Source organism: Lampetra fluviatilis, chromosome 4 (assembly GCF_964198595.1).
Source record: "Lampetra fluviatilis chromosome 4, kcLamFluv1.1, whole genome shotgun sequence".
NCBI lineage: Eukaryota > Metazoa > Chordata > Hyperoartia > Petromyzontiformes > Petromyzontidae > Lampetra > Lampetra fluviatilis.
Genome location: NC_136278.1, coordinates 1,100,478 through 1,118,763, shown reverse-complemented (window position 1 = coordinate 1,118,763; position 18,286 = coordinate 1,100,478). Strand labels below are relative to the sequence as shown.

The 18,286-nt window shown below is 55.8% G+C and overlaps 1 protein-coding gene across 1 annotated transcript; it reads left to right on the top strand.

The window, feature by feature from the left end:
* Positions 1-4,525: 4,525 nt before the first annotated feature.
* Positions 4,526-17,133, top strand: LOC144931455 (glycerol-3-phosphate acyltransferase 3-like). Its single transcript, XM_078855292.1, has 13 exons — positions 4,526-4,621; positions 6,153-6,329; positions 7,462-7,531; positions 8,661-9,045; positions 11,566-11,640; positions 12,457-12,546; positions 13,033-13,126; positions 13,449-13,564; positions 13,793-13,848; positions 14,144-14,229; positions 15,055-15,183; positions 15,437-15,516; positions 15,831-17,133. The coding sequence occupies exons 2-13, from the start codon at positions 6,162-6,164 to the stop codon at positions 16,036-16,038; spliced, it is 1,557 nt and encodes a 518-aa protein (XP_078711418.1). The 5' UTR covers positions 4,526-4,621; positions 6,153-6,161; the 3' UTR covers positions 16,039-17,133.
* The last annotated feature ends 1,153 nt before the right edge of the window (positions 17,134-18,286 follow it).

Here is an 18,286-nt window from a genome sequence, read left to right as displayed (position 1 = left end):
CGTAGGTAAAAATAATAATAATACAATAAAATAAGAATAAATGAAAATAACTACGCTACAGTAGTTTTACTGGAGGAGTTACACCTGATGACGGAGGCTTGTGTTGCTTCCGAAACGTCGTAATTTAATTTAGTTATTTTCATTTATTATTATTTTATTTTATTATGATTTTTTACCTACGTGACTTTACCGAAAGAACCTAAAAGTATATCTCCGGGTGCTCCGGTTTCCTCCCACGTGTGGAACAAACACGACTCGTCGTTAATTGGTTGAAATAATCTTTAAAATTAAACCCCAAATGCAGGCGCCAACTGAAAACGATTCCTATGACTCAGGCGTGGCTCTCCCGGACACATCCATTATATATTATTCTTTTTTTTAAGTGTTGCATTATATTCAACGCGGACGTCCAGAACTCGTCATTCGAGACCCAAACATCTCGCACCTCCTGCAGACTTTGTGGTGGTGGTGGTGGGAACCATCAACCGCATCATCAGAACATCAACAGCAGGCCGAGGCGCGCGTCTCCTTCATTGCCGTCAGCATTAAAGACACAGGCCACGGTCGTGGGGTTGTGACCATGCAGCCCAAACTATGGGCCCAATTGTAAAACCCATAAGAGACCAAAATAGATCCCTAGAGATACATAGAGACCCGTAGAGATACATAGACATCCATAGAGACACGTCGAGACCCATGCAGACACATTGAGACCCGCTCGCGGATCACGGAAGCTGTCTCGCCATACTTCACCACACTGGTTGGCTGGCGCAGGTTGTCGCTGGGCTCGGGGGAGGTGTGGGGCGAGGCGCGGCTGAAGGATATCTCCTCGTCAGTCACGTTGGCCCTGGCCGGGACTCAAATTCGGGTCGCCGGGTTCATAGACGTGGAGCGCGCGACGTCGCTTTGCATTCGCTGTTTACGATGTGCGCTGCTCCGCGTTCTGTTAATGTCTTGCACTTTAATCTGTTTGCCGCTGAGATATTTAACGCCGATGTGGCGGGTTGGCTCAGAGGTCGGAGACGCTGAGCTGGCAACCTCTTGAAGAGCGTGGGCTCCAATGCCGACTTCCAGCCACTGCCTGTGATGACACCGGCGTTCTCTCACGAGTCGCGAGCGACTCGGTGGGCTCAGGACGGTCACCAATGACTCGCACACAGACCCATCGACTCACATAGAGACCCACCGACTCACACAGAGACCCACAGACTCAAACACGGACCCACAGACTCACACACGGACCCACAGACTCACACAGAGACACATAGACTCACCCAGAGACCCACAGACTCACACAGAGACCCACAGACTCACACACAGACCCACAGATTCACACACAGACCAACAGACTCACACATAGACCCATAGACTCACACAGAGACCCACAGACTCACACACAGACCCATAGACTCACACTTAGGCCCACAGAGACCCACAGACTCACACAGAGACCCACAGACTCACACAGAGACCCACAGACTCACACATAGACCCATAGACTCACACAGAAACCCACAGACTCACACAGACCCACAGACTCACACACAGACCCACAGATTCACACACAGACCAACAGACTCACACATAGACCCATAGACTCACACAGAGACCCACAGACTCACACACAGACCCATAGACTCACACAGAGGCCCACAGAGACCCACAGACTCACACAGAGACCCACAGACTCACACAGAGACCCACAGACTTACACATAGACCCATAGACTCACACAGAAACCCACAGACTCACACAGACCCACAGACTCACACAGAGATCCACAGACTCACAATGCTCATCACGTACAATATCGTTCTCTACTTGATTTGCTTGGACTTTCAGCTCTGAGAATTAAAACGGGGGGGGGGGGGGTGACCGTCACGTGACGCACGTCACTCCGGCAGAGCGGGTGGGGCAGTGCTGCCTCCTCCTGTGGGTGGACCAGAAGTCACTCCCAGAGGTAGCTCTGCGTAATCCACTTCAGTGGGCCGTACAACAAACAACAACAACAACAACGCAAATACACCGACAAAACAAACACAACAATGTAACAACAAAACAAACACCAACACAATAACATAAAAACAACACAGCAAAAAGATAACATAACAGCCCAGCAAACAACACATCAACAAACAACACAACAACAACGCAACAAAGAACACGGGAAACAACACAACAACAAAATAACTCAATGACAACACAACAGTAAGGGAGGGAATCCCCACGCAGTGACGTGGACCCAGGACGTGGGGCGCCCCCCTCCACATCACAAACCCCGACCTTTGACCCGTTGTCCCCGTGGTAGCAGGAGAGGGCGGGGAGGCGATTGCGTAACCTTTACTGCAGCTGCAGACGTCGCGAGCTGCCTCGAGTGAGAAGGCCACGAACGAGTGGAGACCCACCCAGACCCACCCAGATCCGGCCGCCTTATCAGACCGACCCAGACCCAAAAAAGCCACCCAGATCCAAAAAAGCCACCCAGACCCATATAAACCCACCCAGACCCATATAAACCCACCCAGACCCATATAACCCCACCCAGACCCATATGAACCCACCCAGACCCATATGAACCCACCCAGACCCTCATGAACCCACCCAGACCCATATAAACCCACCCAGATCCACATTAACCCACCCAGACCCATGTAGACCCATGGAAATCCATCCAGACCCAATCAGACTTATCCAAACACACTCAGACCTTGCCAGACGAAAATCAGACCCACACATGTTTAATCGGACATACTGAGGCCCACCCAGTCCATGTCAAACCTTTGTAGACCCATTCAAACCCAACGAGACCCATGCAGACGCAATGAACCGAGTCGTGAAACGTGACACGTGTCTGTCCTATCCGACTACCCAGGGTCGCTATAAATGGGATGGGGCGATAGGGGCGGGGGGCCAGGGTAGGAGGGGGAGGGGACCCGTGCCACATCAGCTCCCATGGCGTGCACACTGCACCCTGCACCCTACACACACCCCTTCAAAGACAAAGATCCCCCGTGTAGCCTTAACAGACTGTTGGGGCAAGTGCAGTGAGCGAGTACCACCTTGGGACGGTACACGAGGGGGTGGGTGGCCAGCACCACGCTCGACCGCCTTTGTCTCCCCAGTGGCGATATTTACGCATCGTGCCAGGTACACGTTTAAGTCGACCTAGGGGAGGCCCAGGACAGGTTCAAATACTCGCAACTGGTGTTGGCCTTGAGCGGGAATCGAACTCGCAACGCCGGGATCGTAGCGTAGCATGCTAACCGCTCCACCACCGCTCCCTACACACCCCGTCAACGCACGCGCTACCAACCCCGCCGCCTGGCACACGCATTGACCACTCCAGGCTAGGTGCTACTTTGAGGTGTCACGTGAAGTACCGACAGCTCGCTGACGGGAGCAGGTCACGGGGCAGGCCCAGTGGGCATTGACTCGCTATGTTGAAAAGGGCCATGGTCATGAAACGTCGCCGATTACATTGATGTTTACGTTAAAGGTCACAGCGTTGTTATTGGCGAACGTGTTGAGTCGTTATCTGTGCTTGCACACCACTGCCAACGCAGCAGCACCAGACGTATTGTCCCCTGTTCCGGGATGACCGACTGAGATGACTGACAGTCACCACCTGTGCGCTCCACGCTGCGAACAACAACAAAGACAAAGATCCCCCGTATAGCCTTAACAGACTGTTGGGACAAGTGCTGTTAGCGAGCACCTATGAAGGCCGGCACGGCACACGAGGGGGTGGGTGGGCCAACACCACGCCCGGCCGCCTTTGTCTCCCCAGTGGCGTTTTTTTACGCACCGCACCAGGTACTCAGTTGAGGCTGAGTCGACCTAGGGGACACACAGAACCGGTTGAGATAATCGTCACCGATGTTAGCCGTGAGCGGGAATCGAACTTGCGTCACCAGGTCAGGAGCGAAGCGCGTTAACCACTCCACTACCGCTCCCACTGTGATACACAAAGACAAAGATCCCCCGTATAGCCTTTAACAGACTCTTGGGGCAAGGGTTATTAGCTCGCACCTATGAAGCCCGGCCCGGCATACACACACTAACACACACACTCACACACACTCACACACTGACACACACACACTGACACACACACACTGACACACACACACTGACACACACACACTGACACACTCACACACTGACACACACACACTGACACACACACACACTGATACACACACACTAACCCACACACACTCACACACTGACACACACACACTGACACACACACACTGACACACACACACTGACACACACTACGCACCCAGCAAGCACCCCCGATTCCCACCCCCATCCACGTGCCCTCACCCACCACCCACTCACCAGCCCGGGAACCCGTCACCCCGCGCTCACCCCTAACCCACTCCCTCATCCCCCACCCCTCGTCACCCCCCAACCCTCGTCACCCCCCACCCCTCGTCACCCCCCCACCCCTCGTCACCCCCCCACCCCTCGTCACCCCCCACCCCTCTTCACCCCCCACCCCTCTTCACCCCCCACCCCTCTTCACCCCCCACCCCGCAAGCCGCGACAGACGCCCGACGGAGCGGCCCGGCGCGGAACTCGGCGAGTGGCCAACTGGAGCCGTGTGCACACGCGCGTGAGTGCGTGTGCATGTGTGTGTATACGTGTGTGTACTGTGTGTGTGTGTACTGTGTGTGTGTGTACTGTGTGTGTACGTGTGTGTGTGAGTGTGCTAGTGTGTGTACTGTGTGTGTGTGTACCAAATGTGTGTGTACTGTGTATGTGTGAGTGTGTACGTGTGTGTGTGTACTGTGTGCGTGTGTACTGTGTGTGTGTGTACGTGTGTGTGTGTACGTGTGTGTGTGTAGTGTGTGTGTACTGAGTGTGTACTGTGTGCACGTGTGTGTGTACGTGTGTGTGTGTACTGTGTGTACTGTGTGTGTACTGTGTGTGTGTACGTGTGTGTGTGTACTGCGTGTGTGTGTACGTGTGTGTGTGTACGTGTGTATACGTGTGTGTGTGTGTACTGTGTGTGTGTGAGTGTGTGTGTGTACGTGTGTGTTTACGTGTGTGTGTGCGTGTGTGTGTGTGCACTGTGTGTAGTGTACGTGCGTGTGTGTACTGTGTGTGTGTACTGTGTATGTACTGTGTGTACTGTGTGTGTGTACTGTGTGTGTACTGTGTGTGTGTACGTGTGTGTGTACTGTGTGCACGTGTGTGTGTACGTGTGTGTGTGTGAGTGTGTGTGTCTACTGTGTGCACGTGTGTGTGTACGTGTGTGTGTGTACTCTGTGTGTGTGAGTGTGTGTGTGTACTGTGTGCACGTGTGTGTGTACGTGTGTGTGTGTGTACTGTGTGTGTACTGTGTGTGTGTACGTGTGTATGTGTGTACGTGTGTGTGTGTACGTGTGTATACGTGTGTGTGTGTACTGTGTGTGTGAGAGTGTGTGTGTGTACGTGTGTGTTTACGTGTGTGTGTGTGCGTGTGTGTGTGTGTACTGTGTGTAGTGTACGTGCGTGTGTGTACTGTGTGTGTACTGTGTGTGTGTGTGTACTGTGTGTACTGTGTATGTACTGTGTGTGTGTACTGTGTGTGTGTACGGTGTGTGTGTGTGTGTACTGTGTGTGTGTGTCTACTGTGTGTGTGTACTGTGTGTACTGTGTGTGTGTGTACTGTGTGTGTACTGTGTGTGTGTACTGTGTGAGTGTTTCAGGAGGGGAGCTCTGTTGGAGCACTGCCCGGGGTCTGGTGGTGACTTTTGTCCTCTCCGCTTCTCTCCCCGCTCGCCCCGCCCTCCTCTCGAACTCTCTCTCTGTGTGTGTGGACTGTGTACTGTGTGTGAGGGCTGTGTGTGTGGGCTGTGTGTGCTGTGTGTGTGTGCTGTGTGTGTGGGCTGTGTGTGTGGGGGCTGTGTGTGTGTGTGCGTGTCTTTCTGTCCCTCCCCTTCTCTCTCTCCCTGTCTCTCTCCCTGTCTCTCTCTCTGTCTCTCTCTCTGTCTCTCTCTCTGTCTCTCTTGCACCCCCTCTCTTCTATCTTCCCTCTGCTTGTCTCTACCCCCCCCCCCCCATATTTATCTGCATCTCTCTCGCTCTCTGTCTCTCCCTGTCAGTCTCGCCCTCGGCATCCCTCTCCCCGCGTCTCCCTCGCCCTCCGCTTTCTCTCCCAGGGGTTCGCGATGCCCGGAGGTCTATTGGCCCTGGTTGGGGGGGCCCTGTCCCTGGGTGGGGGGGTCCTCTCTGCCGGCATGGCGTGGCTGCTGGGACTGGTGGTTGTTCCCTCGACGCTGGGATTTTCTCTGGGCCTCAGGAAGGTGTACATGAAAAACCTGCTGCGACTCTTCCAGGTGATGTCTGCCCCCCACTGCCCCCCCCCACCTTGCCTCCCACTCCCTGCACTACCGCTCCACCTGTATACACACTATTACTACACACACACAGACGGACATCACGTAAACACTCACTCCGCACATACATTAACAAGATAGTGACACCGCACGCGTGTGTGTGTTGCACTTCTTTCGCGCCGTACGTAGCCAACCGCGCTAATCGGAGGTAGCGGGGAAAGGGCAACAAACGAAACGCAAGAAGCAGTTCGAGAGAAATTAGTTTTCAATTTAGATGTAAAAGTGCACACAGCTTCCTCGTATCGGAAGGCAGAGCGTTCCAGACGGCCGCAGAGGCGCATTCTGCAAGCGCCGCTGCGAGGATGAGCGGCGGGGAGTGTCGCGTGCTGCTGGACGAGATCGGCAAAGGTGTCGGTGGTTCGTGTGTGGCGAGCGAAGCTTCGTGTAGGTGGGTGATGAGTGCGGCTGGGCGATGTGTTTGCGAGGCATGGTGGGACCTTGCGGGTGCCCGTCACGACACGCTCCAAGGAACTTTGTACACCCTGCAGATTGCTAATCTGTTTTTTAAACTAATTTTCCCATACACACACTACGTACTCACAACATGATTATATCACACGCACACACTGCATCGCGAATAAACACAATGCTGTACATACACATAAGACACACAAAGACACAAAGACGCGCCACACCAACACGGAAACTTTATGCACTCCACACAAACTGCACACCACATCCACACACACACCACACACACCACACACGTACAACGACACACTTGCCATGCAAGTGTAATCCCAGGTGTAATCGCTTACAGGTGTTATCTCAGATGTAATCGCTTGAAGGTCGAATCAATTCCAGGTATACTCTCTTGCATGTGTAATCTCAGGTGTCATCCCATGCAGGTGTCATCTCAGGTGCAATATCTTGCTAATATAATAGCAGGTGTAATCTCTTGTGTCATCCCATGCAGGTGTCATCTCAGGTGTAATATTTTAGAGGTATTTTAGGTGTAATCTCTTGTAGGTGTACTCTCTTGCAGGTGTAACCTCAGGTGTATTCCTTGGAGCTGTATTTGTGGTATGCTCTCTGTCAGCACTGTGTGACACGTGCTGCGTGTGTCGTGCAGTGGGCCACGTGTCGCATGGAGCGGGGCCGCCGTGAGCGACTCCAGTCGTTCTACAAGACGAGTCCCAGCGGTGCGTCACGTGACTGCTCCCCACCTTACCCCCAACCACCCTCCTTTCACCCCCCCTGCCCCCTCTTCGCTTCTACCCCCAACTCCCCCAGTGGCCGCCACCGCCCCTCCGGGCATTGGAGGGGGAGAATCTTTGTGAAGGAGGCAAATTGTCTCTCTGATCGTTGACTTCGTTATTTATATTCTGCACAGCGACGTTGATGATCATGCCGCATCGTTCATTATATTTATACATTTACGTCAAGCCCGGGCCACGAATATTAATGAGAAAGGGTCCTTGCCCCTGAACATCTGGCAGTTCACCAGCATTCAGAGTATTTGGCCGCAGTAAATGTCCACGTGATATCAGCCACTTCGTTGAGTGGTCGTTAGTGATGGCCAGGTCGCTTCTGAATAAGAAGCCGAAAGCTTTGTCTGGCCTTAACTGGTAGAATAAAAATGTATAGTTGAGCTTTGGTATGGATCTCTGTGGGTTTGTGTGCGTCTCTGTGAGTATGGGTCTCTGTGGGGTTGTATGGGTCTCTGTGGGTCTCTGTGAGTATGGGTCTCTGTGGGTTTGTATGGGTCTCTGTGGGTCTGTATGGGTCTTTGTGGGTCTGTATGGGTCTCTGTGGGTCTGTGTGGGTCTCTGTGAGTATGGGTCTCTGTGGGTCTGTATGGGTCTCTATGAGTCTGTATGGGTCTTTGTGGGTCTGTATGGGTCTCTATGAGTATGTATGGGTCTTTGTGGGTCTGTATGGGTCTCTATGAGTCTGTATGGGTCTCTGTGGGTCTGTATGGGTTTCTATGAGTCTGTATGGGTCTTTGTGGGTCTGTATGGGTCTCTATGAGTCTGTATGGGTCTTTGTGGGTCTGTATGGGTTTCTATGAGTCTGTATGGGTTTCTGTGAGTTTATTGAATCGCGTGTTGAGAGTAATTGACTGCCGCGATGAATTCCCACGGAATGATGAAAGCAGTCACTTCGTTGAGCGACCGTTTGTGATAGCCAGGTCGCTTTTGATTAAAAAAACAACGAGCAATATAGCTCAGTGGGGCCTTACCTATTACAATAAAATAACACTTTGGAAGTTGTTCCATTGGTTCAAGCAGAGGCTGAATCCCACAGCTGCAATCCCTCTCGGCCGCGCAGGGCTCATCAAGCGGGAGTCGTCCTCCAACCTCGAGGAGGAGGTGAGCCGCTTGCGGGACGACTACGACGAGGAGCCGGTGTGCCGGGGGGGGGCTCCCGCGGGGGACGAGGAGGGGGGGGCCGCGACCCACTCCCCCCCGCCGACCATGAACGCCCCCGCCACGGCGGCGGGCGAGTTCACGATGTCCGACGCGATGTGGTTCGCTCGCCGCGGCCTGGAGGCCATCGTGGAGGACGACGTGACGCAGCGCTTCTCGGCCGAGGAGCTGGAGTCGTGGAACCTGCTGACGCGCACCAACTGCGACTTCTCCCACGTGAGCGCCAAGCTCACGGCCGTGTGGGGGCTCGGCGTGCTGGTGCGCTACTTTATCCTCCTGCCTGTCAGGTGAGTGGGGGGGGGCGAGCAGGGGGACGGAGGGCGAGGCGTGCCGGTGCGCTACTACAGGAGAAGGGGGTGTAATGTGGGGGGGAGGGTGGGGGAGGAGGGGGTGGGTGTAGATTATATTATTATGATGCTTGATTACCCGACAATTATCACAGTTGGCTATGTACGGCGCGAATGAAGTATCAACGTACATACAGGAAAGCCTCGCTGAGTCTCATGACTCTATCGTCAGGAGGGTCCTGCCAGGTTTCCACAGTAGTGGGGGGAGGGGGGCGATGCTCGCTCTGTGTAATCCAGCGGAGTCATTTTTCACATTTGGCAAAATCCGGACGTGACGCTGGCGGACAATGGGTCTCCGCTGGCCAACACCGTCACGGGATCTTTCATGGGAGACGAGGAAGGGGCGGGGGGGGACGATAATGGAGGCTCGGAGTGCATCCTCATTGCGCGTGTGGTGAGTGGCGGGTAGCGGGGAGAGGGGGTGGAGGGATTGGGGAGCAGCGATTGGGGTAGCAGGGATTGGGGTAGGAGGGAGAGGGCTGGAGGGATGGGGGAGCAGGGATTGGGGTAGCAGGGAGAGGAGGTGGAGGGATTGGGGGAGCAGGGATTGGGACACGGAGTGCTGGCTCGTTACTTGATCCCCATGCGCGTGAATTGCGGCCGCGGTGGGGGAGGGGGCGTGAGGAGGGTAGGGGTCAGGGTACGTGGGGTGCAGAGGTAGCGAATGCGAGAGGGGACTGGAAAGGCGATAGGGCAATAGGGATTGGAGGGGGAGCAGGGTGGCGACACGCGGTGCTGGAGGAATAGGTCATCCCATAGGTGAGCGCAGAGGGGGGTGGGGAGAGGAGCAGGGGGGGGGGGCAGGTGTGGATAGAGATAAGTAGAGAGGATACATGAATGGGTGGGGGGGGGTCAGAGATTGGGGATCTGAGATGGAGGGAGTAGAGAGGAGGGGGGGCTACAGGGACAGGTATAGCCACCCCCCCGCGCCTCCCACAAACCACCATGATCCCCCATGGCCCCCGTCCCGAACCACGTGGAGAAAGAACGTGGGTCCCCGTGACACGAGTAATGCCAGGTGTGACGCACGTGTGTGCGTGCGCGTGTGTCTGCATGTTTGGGGGGGGGGGAGCGGTGGAGCAGCGGTTAGCGCGCCGTGCTACGGACCTGGCGACTCGAGTGACGCATATCTGATAAACCGATCCTGGGCCCTTCGCACTGAGTATTCCACGCGTAAACATCAGCTTGGGGGAAACAAAGGCGGTACGCCAACCGCCACTCCCTCGTGCGCTGTGCCAGCCTCAATAGGTGCCCTCGAAGCCGACGTTCTGTTAATGGCGTTGTGTGTTCGTGCGGTGTGTGCACCCAGCCTGGCACAAGGGCCGTGGTAACGTCAACCCCCACTTAAGTGGCGAATGGCGGTTGTTGCTGTTGTTGTTGGTGTGTGTGTGTGGTGTTTATATTCAGCGCACATAAACACCACACACACACACCACACACACCACACGCCCACTCCACTCATGCGCGTGGTACGAGAGCCCCCCTCTGTTTCCACCTCCCCCTTTCCACCCCTCCATCTAAATCCGTCACCAGATTTTTCCCCTCAATGCTGCCAGGGATTGCGACATCACCACGAGGACAGAGTTACTCCCCCTCCCTTCTCCCTGCCCCTCCCCTCCCTCTCCCAGCCCCCTCAACCCTCTCCTTTTGCCCCCAATCTCCCCTCTCTCTAACTCGTCTTCTCCCCTCTCTGCTCTCAATATCCCTCCCACCCACCCATCTCTCCAACCTCATGGTTGTCAACATGTTTGGTATGGCCCCCCAACACACCATCATCAGCCCCCCCCACTCCCCCCAGGTCACAGAGGCCACGATGCAGAAGAGAGGCCGTGTGCCCCACCACGCGTCCAGGCCGTGTGGTGACCACGTGACGCTGGGTGCTGTCACGCTGTTGTATTGCTGCGGGGCTTGTCGTCAGAATACACAGCATTCATCCTGGAGGAATCCGATGAGCTACAAAGCTCTTTTTCTTACAGGCGTTATAGCAACAAACAGTACAAAGACAACGATCTCCAGTGTAGCCTTTATAGACTGTTTGGGGCAGGTGCTGAGGGAGCGTGGTCAACACCACGCCCGGCCGCCTTTGTCTTTACACATCGCACCAGGTCCTCATTTGAGGCTGATTCGACCGAGGGGAGGCCCAGGACCGGATCAGCTCATCGTCACTGGTTTTGGCCGTGAGCAGGAATCGAACTCGGGTCGCCGGGTTCGATACCGCTACACTACACGCACACACACGTACACACACAGGCACACGTACACACACACAGGCACACACAGGCACACCTCCACACGCAGACCGCAGCAGCGTCACCTGCAGCGGAGGGACGGCACGCGAACTCGGACCGGTCACATTCGGGGGCGCGAGGGCGCTGAGGGCAGTGACGTCCATGTGAATGATCATGATGACGTCGATGTCGCTGGTGATGATGTTGATGGTATTGATGGTGTGTGTTGCAGGGTGAGCCTGGCTTCACTGGGTATCGGGTGGCTTGTCGTGGGAGCCTCAGCTGTTGGTTTCCTTCCCCAGAACAGGTACACACCACCACCATCACCACCACCATCACCATCACCACCACCATCACCACCACCATCACCCCCACCATCACCACCACCATCACCACCACCATCACCACCACCACCACCACCATCACCACCATCATCACCCCTACCATCACCCCTACCATCACCACCACCATCACCACCACCATCATCACCCCTACCATCACCCCCACCATCACCACCACTATCACCACCACCATCACCTCCACCATCACCACCACCATCACCACCACCATCACCCCCACCATCACCCCCACCATCACCCCCACCATCACCACCACCATCACCACCACCATCACCACCACCATCACCACCATCACCACCATCATCACCCCTACCATCATCACCCCTACCATCACCACCACCATCACCACCACCATCATCACCCCTACCATCACCCCCACCATCACCACCACTATCACCACCACCATCACCCCCACCATCACCACCACCATCACCACCACCATCACCACCACCATCACCACCATCACCACCATCATCACCCCCACCATCACCCCCACCATCACCCCCACCATCACCACCACCATCACCCCCACTATCACCACCATCACCCCCACCACCATTTTCAGTACCATCACCATGAAAACCATCACCACCATCTTCAGTACCATCACCATCATAAGCACCATCACCACCATCATCATCACCACTATCACTATCATCACAACCATCACCACCACCCCCTCGTGTGCCGTGCCGGCCTTCATAGGTGATCCCACAATCTGTCAAGGCTACCCGGGGGATCTTTGTCTGTGTGTGTGCGTGCAGGGTGAAGGAGTGGCTGAGTGAGAGTATCCACCTCACTGCCTACCGCATCTGCCTGCGTGGCCTGAGCGGCGTGGTGCACTACCACAACACGTGAGGGCCACTCCTCACCCATCACCAGCACTCACCACTACAAAGACAACGATCCCCCGTATAGCCTGAACAGACTGTTGGGGCAAGTGTCGTTAGCGAGCACCTATGAAGGCCGACACGGCACACGAGGGGTTGGGTGGCCAGCACCACCACCGGCCGCTTTTGTCTCCCTAGTGGCGATGTTTACACACCGCACCAGGCACTCATTTGAGGCTGAGTCGACCTAGGGGACGTCCAGGACCGTTTCACATAACCGTCACCGGTGTGTTTGCCGTGAGCGGGACTCGAACGCGGGATGTCGAATTCGTAGCGCAGCGCGCTTACCGCTACACTACCGCTCCCCACAACTCACCAGCACTCACCAGCACTCACCAACACTCACCAACTCACTTCACCTTTACAGTCACTTGAACGCTCAAGATCACACTCACCTGTGCGCTTGTCTGCTCACCTGTACCCTCACCCCCCTCTTCCCCCGCCCCCCAGGGAGAATCGACCCCGGAAGGGGGGCATCTGCGTGGCGAATCATACTTCCCCAATCGACGTCGTGGTGCTCGCTGCTGACGGGTGCTACGCCATGGTGACTACCACCCTGATCCCTCCCTGCTCCCTCCCAGCTCCCTCACTGATCCCACCCTGCTCCCTCCCTGCTCCCTCCCTCCTCCCTCCCAGCTCTCTCCCTACTCCCTCCCTGATCCCACCCTGCTCCCTCCCTGATCCCTCCCAGCTCCCTTCCAGCTCCCTCCCTACTCCCTCCCTGATCCCTCCCAGCTCCCTCCCTGCTCCCTCCCTCCTCCCTCCCTACTCCCTCCCTGATCCCTCCCAGCTCCCTCCCTGCTCCCTCTCTGCTCCCTCACTGATCCCACCCCTACTTATTGACCTGCTCCCCCTGCCCCGTGCAGGTTGGCCAGGTGCACGGGGGCCTGCTGGGGGTGATGCAGAGAGCTATGCAGCGCGCCTGCTTCCACGTCTGGTTCGAGAGGTCCGAGATGAAGGACCGCCACATCGTCACCCAGAGGTGAGCGCAGACCCCGTCGCCGTGGCAACACGCACTTCGTCACTATGGTAATGCGCACTCACGGCTGCCCCACCACACTGCCTCCTTTACTGCAACCCCCTCGCCTTACTGACACCCCCCACCCTCACTGCCCCCCATCCCACCCTCACCGCCCCCCCTCCCTCACTGACCTCCCCCCCCCCTCCGCTTCACTGCCCCCCCCCCCTCTGTCCACCCTCCCACCCCCAGGCTCATGGAACACGTGGCAGCCAAAGTGAAACTTCCGATTCTCATCTTCCCTGAGGGTGAGGTGCACCCCCACCCCTCACCCCCACCCCCCCTCACCCCCACCCCCTCTCACCCCACCCCCCCACCCCCTCTCACCCCCCCTCACCCCACCCCCTCTCACCCCCCCTCATCCCGTCCCTCACAAACCCCTCACCTGACCCCCCCTTCACCACCCCGCACCTCTCCCTAAGCCCGTCCCTTACACAACCATCACCTCTTTACATATACGGTGTGTGTACTGTGTGTGTACCGTGTGTGTACTGTGTGTGCCGTGTGTGCATACTGTGTGTACTCTGTATGCTGCTGCTGCAGGAACCTGCATTAACAACACGTCAGTGATGATGTTCAAGAAGGGCAGCTTTGAGATTGGGGGGATCATATACCCCGTCGCGATCAAGGTGGGGCTCACATGTCTCCTCACTTCAGTCAGGAGCATCCCCCGGAACCCAACCCTACCCCTAACCACTTTACGTAGCGCTCAGACTACTGGTAACCGCAGCCCCTCGCACTCGGCCACAGACCCTAACCGTCACCCTCGCACGAGTCCATAGACCCTTACCCATAGCCTCCAATTTATAGACCCATAGACACTTTGCCCTAACCCCTAGACCCGAACATGAAACCGCTATCCCCTAGTCCCTAAACCCTAACTTCTTACCATTATCCTCTATCCCATATAACATAACCCAAAATCTTCACCTCAAACCCTGAACCATTAACCCTGAGCAGACGCGCTATTCTGAACCGAACACCTAGGTCCAAACTACTAAACGCTATCCCCTAATCCCGAGCCCTAACCATTAACCCCTCGCCCCTAGACCATAAACCCTCATCTTTAACCTTTGATCCTCAACCCTAACCTTGACTCCTAACTCCCAAGACCCTAACATCTAACCTCTATACCTAATCCTCCACCATAAACCTGACCCCTGAACTCCACTCTGGACACTATCCCCAAACCTCCTCCACCTCCAGGTATAAAACCCAATCCTTTAACCTCTAACCCCTGAGCCCTTAACCCTGAACCCTTGAAACACCTACCTCTACCCACAGACCCCAGACCGAAGCTAACTTCAGTTTCGCCCTCTGTACTCCCCCCTCCCTCCCTCCCTCCCTCCCTCCCTCCCTCCCTCCCTCCCTCCCTCCCTCCCTCCCTCCCTCCCTCCCTCCCTCCCTCCCTCCCTCCCTTCCTTCTTGCCCCCCCCCCCCGCCGGTCTCCCCAGTATGACCCCCAGTTTGGGGACGCGTTCTGGAACAGCAGCAAGTACGGGATGGTGAGCTACCTGCTGCGCATGATGACGAGCTGGGCCATCGTGTGCAACGTGTGGTACCTGCCGCCCATGACGCGCCAGGTGAGTCGCCCCCGCGGGGGGCCGAGAGGGGTGGACGCCTCCAGCTGACTGTGCGTTGTCAGCGGTGGACGCACACGCCGGTGGTGGACACGTACACAGTCGTAAGCGAACAAAAAAAGAGTGCACACCAGGTTGTGTGTGCGTGGGGCTGTGTGTGTGTGTGTGGTTGCCTTTATAGGTGCGCTAACAGCGCTTGCCCCAACAGTCTGTAAAGGCCATACGGGGGATCGTTTTTCTCTGTGCGGTTGTGCAGGAGGGAGAGGAGGCGGTCGTGTTTGCGAATCGCGTGAAGGCGGAGATCGCGCGGCAGGGAGGCCTCGTCGACCTCATCTGGTGAGGGCAGCCCGAGCCCAGGGTTCACCATCATGGCTCACCTGACCTATCGCCCGACCTGTCGTCTAACCCGTCACCTGACTCGTAGTCGATCTATAACCTCACCTCTAGTCTGACCAATAATGTGACCTCTGGCCTGACTTAGCATTTTACCTCTAGCCTGAACTATAATGTGACCAAGTGACCTCATGGCTACCGATAATGGGAAAAGCCCAAGTTTAACAACCATCGTGGCAGGAGGCCCAGTGCGGTAAGCATGACACCCGGGCAGCATTGTCATTGTTGTCGTTGTTGTCATTGTCTCGGGTGCACAGGGACGGACAGCTGAAACGTGGACGCGTGAAAGACAGCTACCGGGAGCGGCAGCAGGAGAGATACAGTCTCCTCATCACGGGCGGGGGGGCCAACCAGAACAATCCGAGTCTTCTCACTAACGGCCCCGCGCCCTGGGACCCCTCGTCTTTCCCCCTGGGTGACCTCACGGGAAAGTCTACCCCCGAAGACCCCGCCCTCAGCCCTTGACCCTGACCGGCATCTCGCAGTCCCAGTCAGCCCCCCGGAGGGTCACGAGGTGGATTTTTGGGGTCAGCGGATGAGCCCTCGGGTTGCGTGGCCCCTCTATGGGAGGCTGGGTGTGCTCCCGCGATCCCTCCGTGGGCCCTGTAGGAGCCTAGAGGGCCCACGGAGGGTCGATGGGCCTCTCTGGGGGTTCCGAGAGGGCACTCAGAGGAGTTTCCAAGCCTTTAGGACCTCGGTAGGCCCAAGGGGCCCCCAGGTAGACAGTGCCTCCAGGTCCCCCTCCCCCCACGCCCCCACCAAGCCTATAGGGTGACCTTGTTTAGAGGGGGGGCATACAACTATTTGGGGGTCGGGGGGGCATAACACACTCATAGTTAAACTTTAAACAAATGTTAAACGTGGAACGGAACGGGTGACTACTCAACCTGCTTCTATCTTTCGCACTTTCGGCTCTGAGAGATGACTTTCGGATTTGCCGCATTGCACAATTTTTAACGACAATTTCTGATTTTTTTCGCTTCATGACGGAGCTCGTCGTGTGACGTGTGTGCTCATTGGTGCTACCGCCACCGGCGCCGTGGTTTCTAGATCAGTCCGATAAAAGATTCCTTCTTTCGCGGCCGTCCGGAATTTCCCCAAAGTCTGCTGGGATTTTTACCGGATTCTATTTTGGCATTCAGCTTAAAAATCGTGGACTCATCTATAGCCCATCCCCGGTTTGCGCACCGCCGATTAATTCCACTCACGTCCAGCATCCCCCTACAGCCCCCCGATGCTACGCGACTGCTGCCCCCCTTTCACCCACCCCCTCCCACCTTCCCCCGTGAAGACCTTGGGTCACCACAGTATAAATGGGACGTTCCATTATGAGTAGTCGTTTGGGGGGGATATATTGTTCCGCTTATCCTAGCACTTTTTCTGACCCTGTTCAACTCCGCCATCCTAAACCCATGGATGAGATCGCGGGGGGGGGGGGGGGGCTCAGGCCTGGTGATGACCCCGCGACCTCATCCTAACCTGGCTGATGAATGAATGAAACGCTCGCCGAGATTCTGCTCAATGTGCCAAGAGAGGTGATGCCAATAAAAGAAAAGGAACACAACACACAAATGGTGCCGAGAGTATCCGCCGCACCTCACGCCGCCACCTGTGTGTGTGTGTGCCTCGTGCCGGGTGGCCTGCGAGTCAGGAGGTCACAGTGCCAAGCTGACGCCCGCGGAGGTTCTGGTGGTTGCTGATCCAGGGCTCCAGTCGTGAGAGACGGAAACCGGGCAGTGCCGTAGCAAGGGTGCGGTGGGTGCCACCCCATCGTGGAGCCGAATTGGTGGGATTGAAGCAAGCAGTGGTGGCAGCTCGAAGTTTAAACTATAAAATAAACTATGAACTATTTTTATTTTGCCAGGTAAGGCCCCACTGAGCATTGTAGCTTTTATTTTAGAATCGACTTGGCCACACATGTTAGCTAAACGAAGTGGCGTATCACGTGGAATATAGCAGACAAATACTCTAAATGTATAGAGAAAAATCGGGAGGACCCTGAAAAAAATCCACGCGACCACAGGGAGAGACACGCAAACCCCAAATATACAGCAGCAAGCGTCAGGGTTGGGATAAAACCCACGACCTTCTGTATACCAGGCGAGGCGGTTAACATCTCACGCTACCAAGCCGGCGGTGCGAGCTTAGGCTCTGACACTGGGTGGTCAAGTGCTGCAGCGAGTTGATGGTTACATTTTGGCTCTTCTCTTGGGTGTGCCAACAATTCCAGAGAGTCACAAATATCGATTGGATTGTCGTCATTTGAGGAACATTTCTCTGCGTAGCATGGGGGAGTGGGACAGTGTGTAAATGAGGCCACCTGTATGTAGTTCTGCGGTATCTACTTTCGTGCGCCGTTCTCTAACAGCAAGGATCGCACTGCACTCTGAGAGATTCCAAGCGATCGCCCGGTTCACCGTAAGGTGTTGACGGTCTCAACACGTCCCGTATGTGGTGGCAGCAGTGGGCAGTGCAAACAAATAGAGTGTTGTACTTCACTTCTATGCCCCCGCGTTCGTGCTCCCCCGCTTCCACAAACTCGCACTGACCAGCGAAATGCGTGGTCAAATAATCGACGCGACCTCCACTCATCATTCATTCATGGGTCCAGAAATTATCTTCATAATTCTCGCAGAAATGTGAACCAAAGACGATTTTCCCACGGAATATTCGTCGGGGAGAGGGCCCTACGATTCACCAATCCAACTTTCCA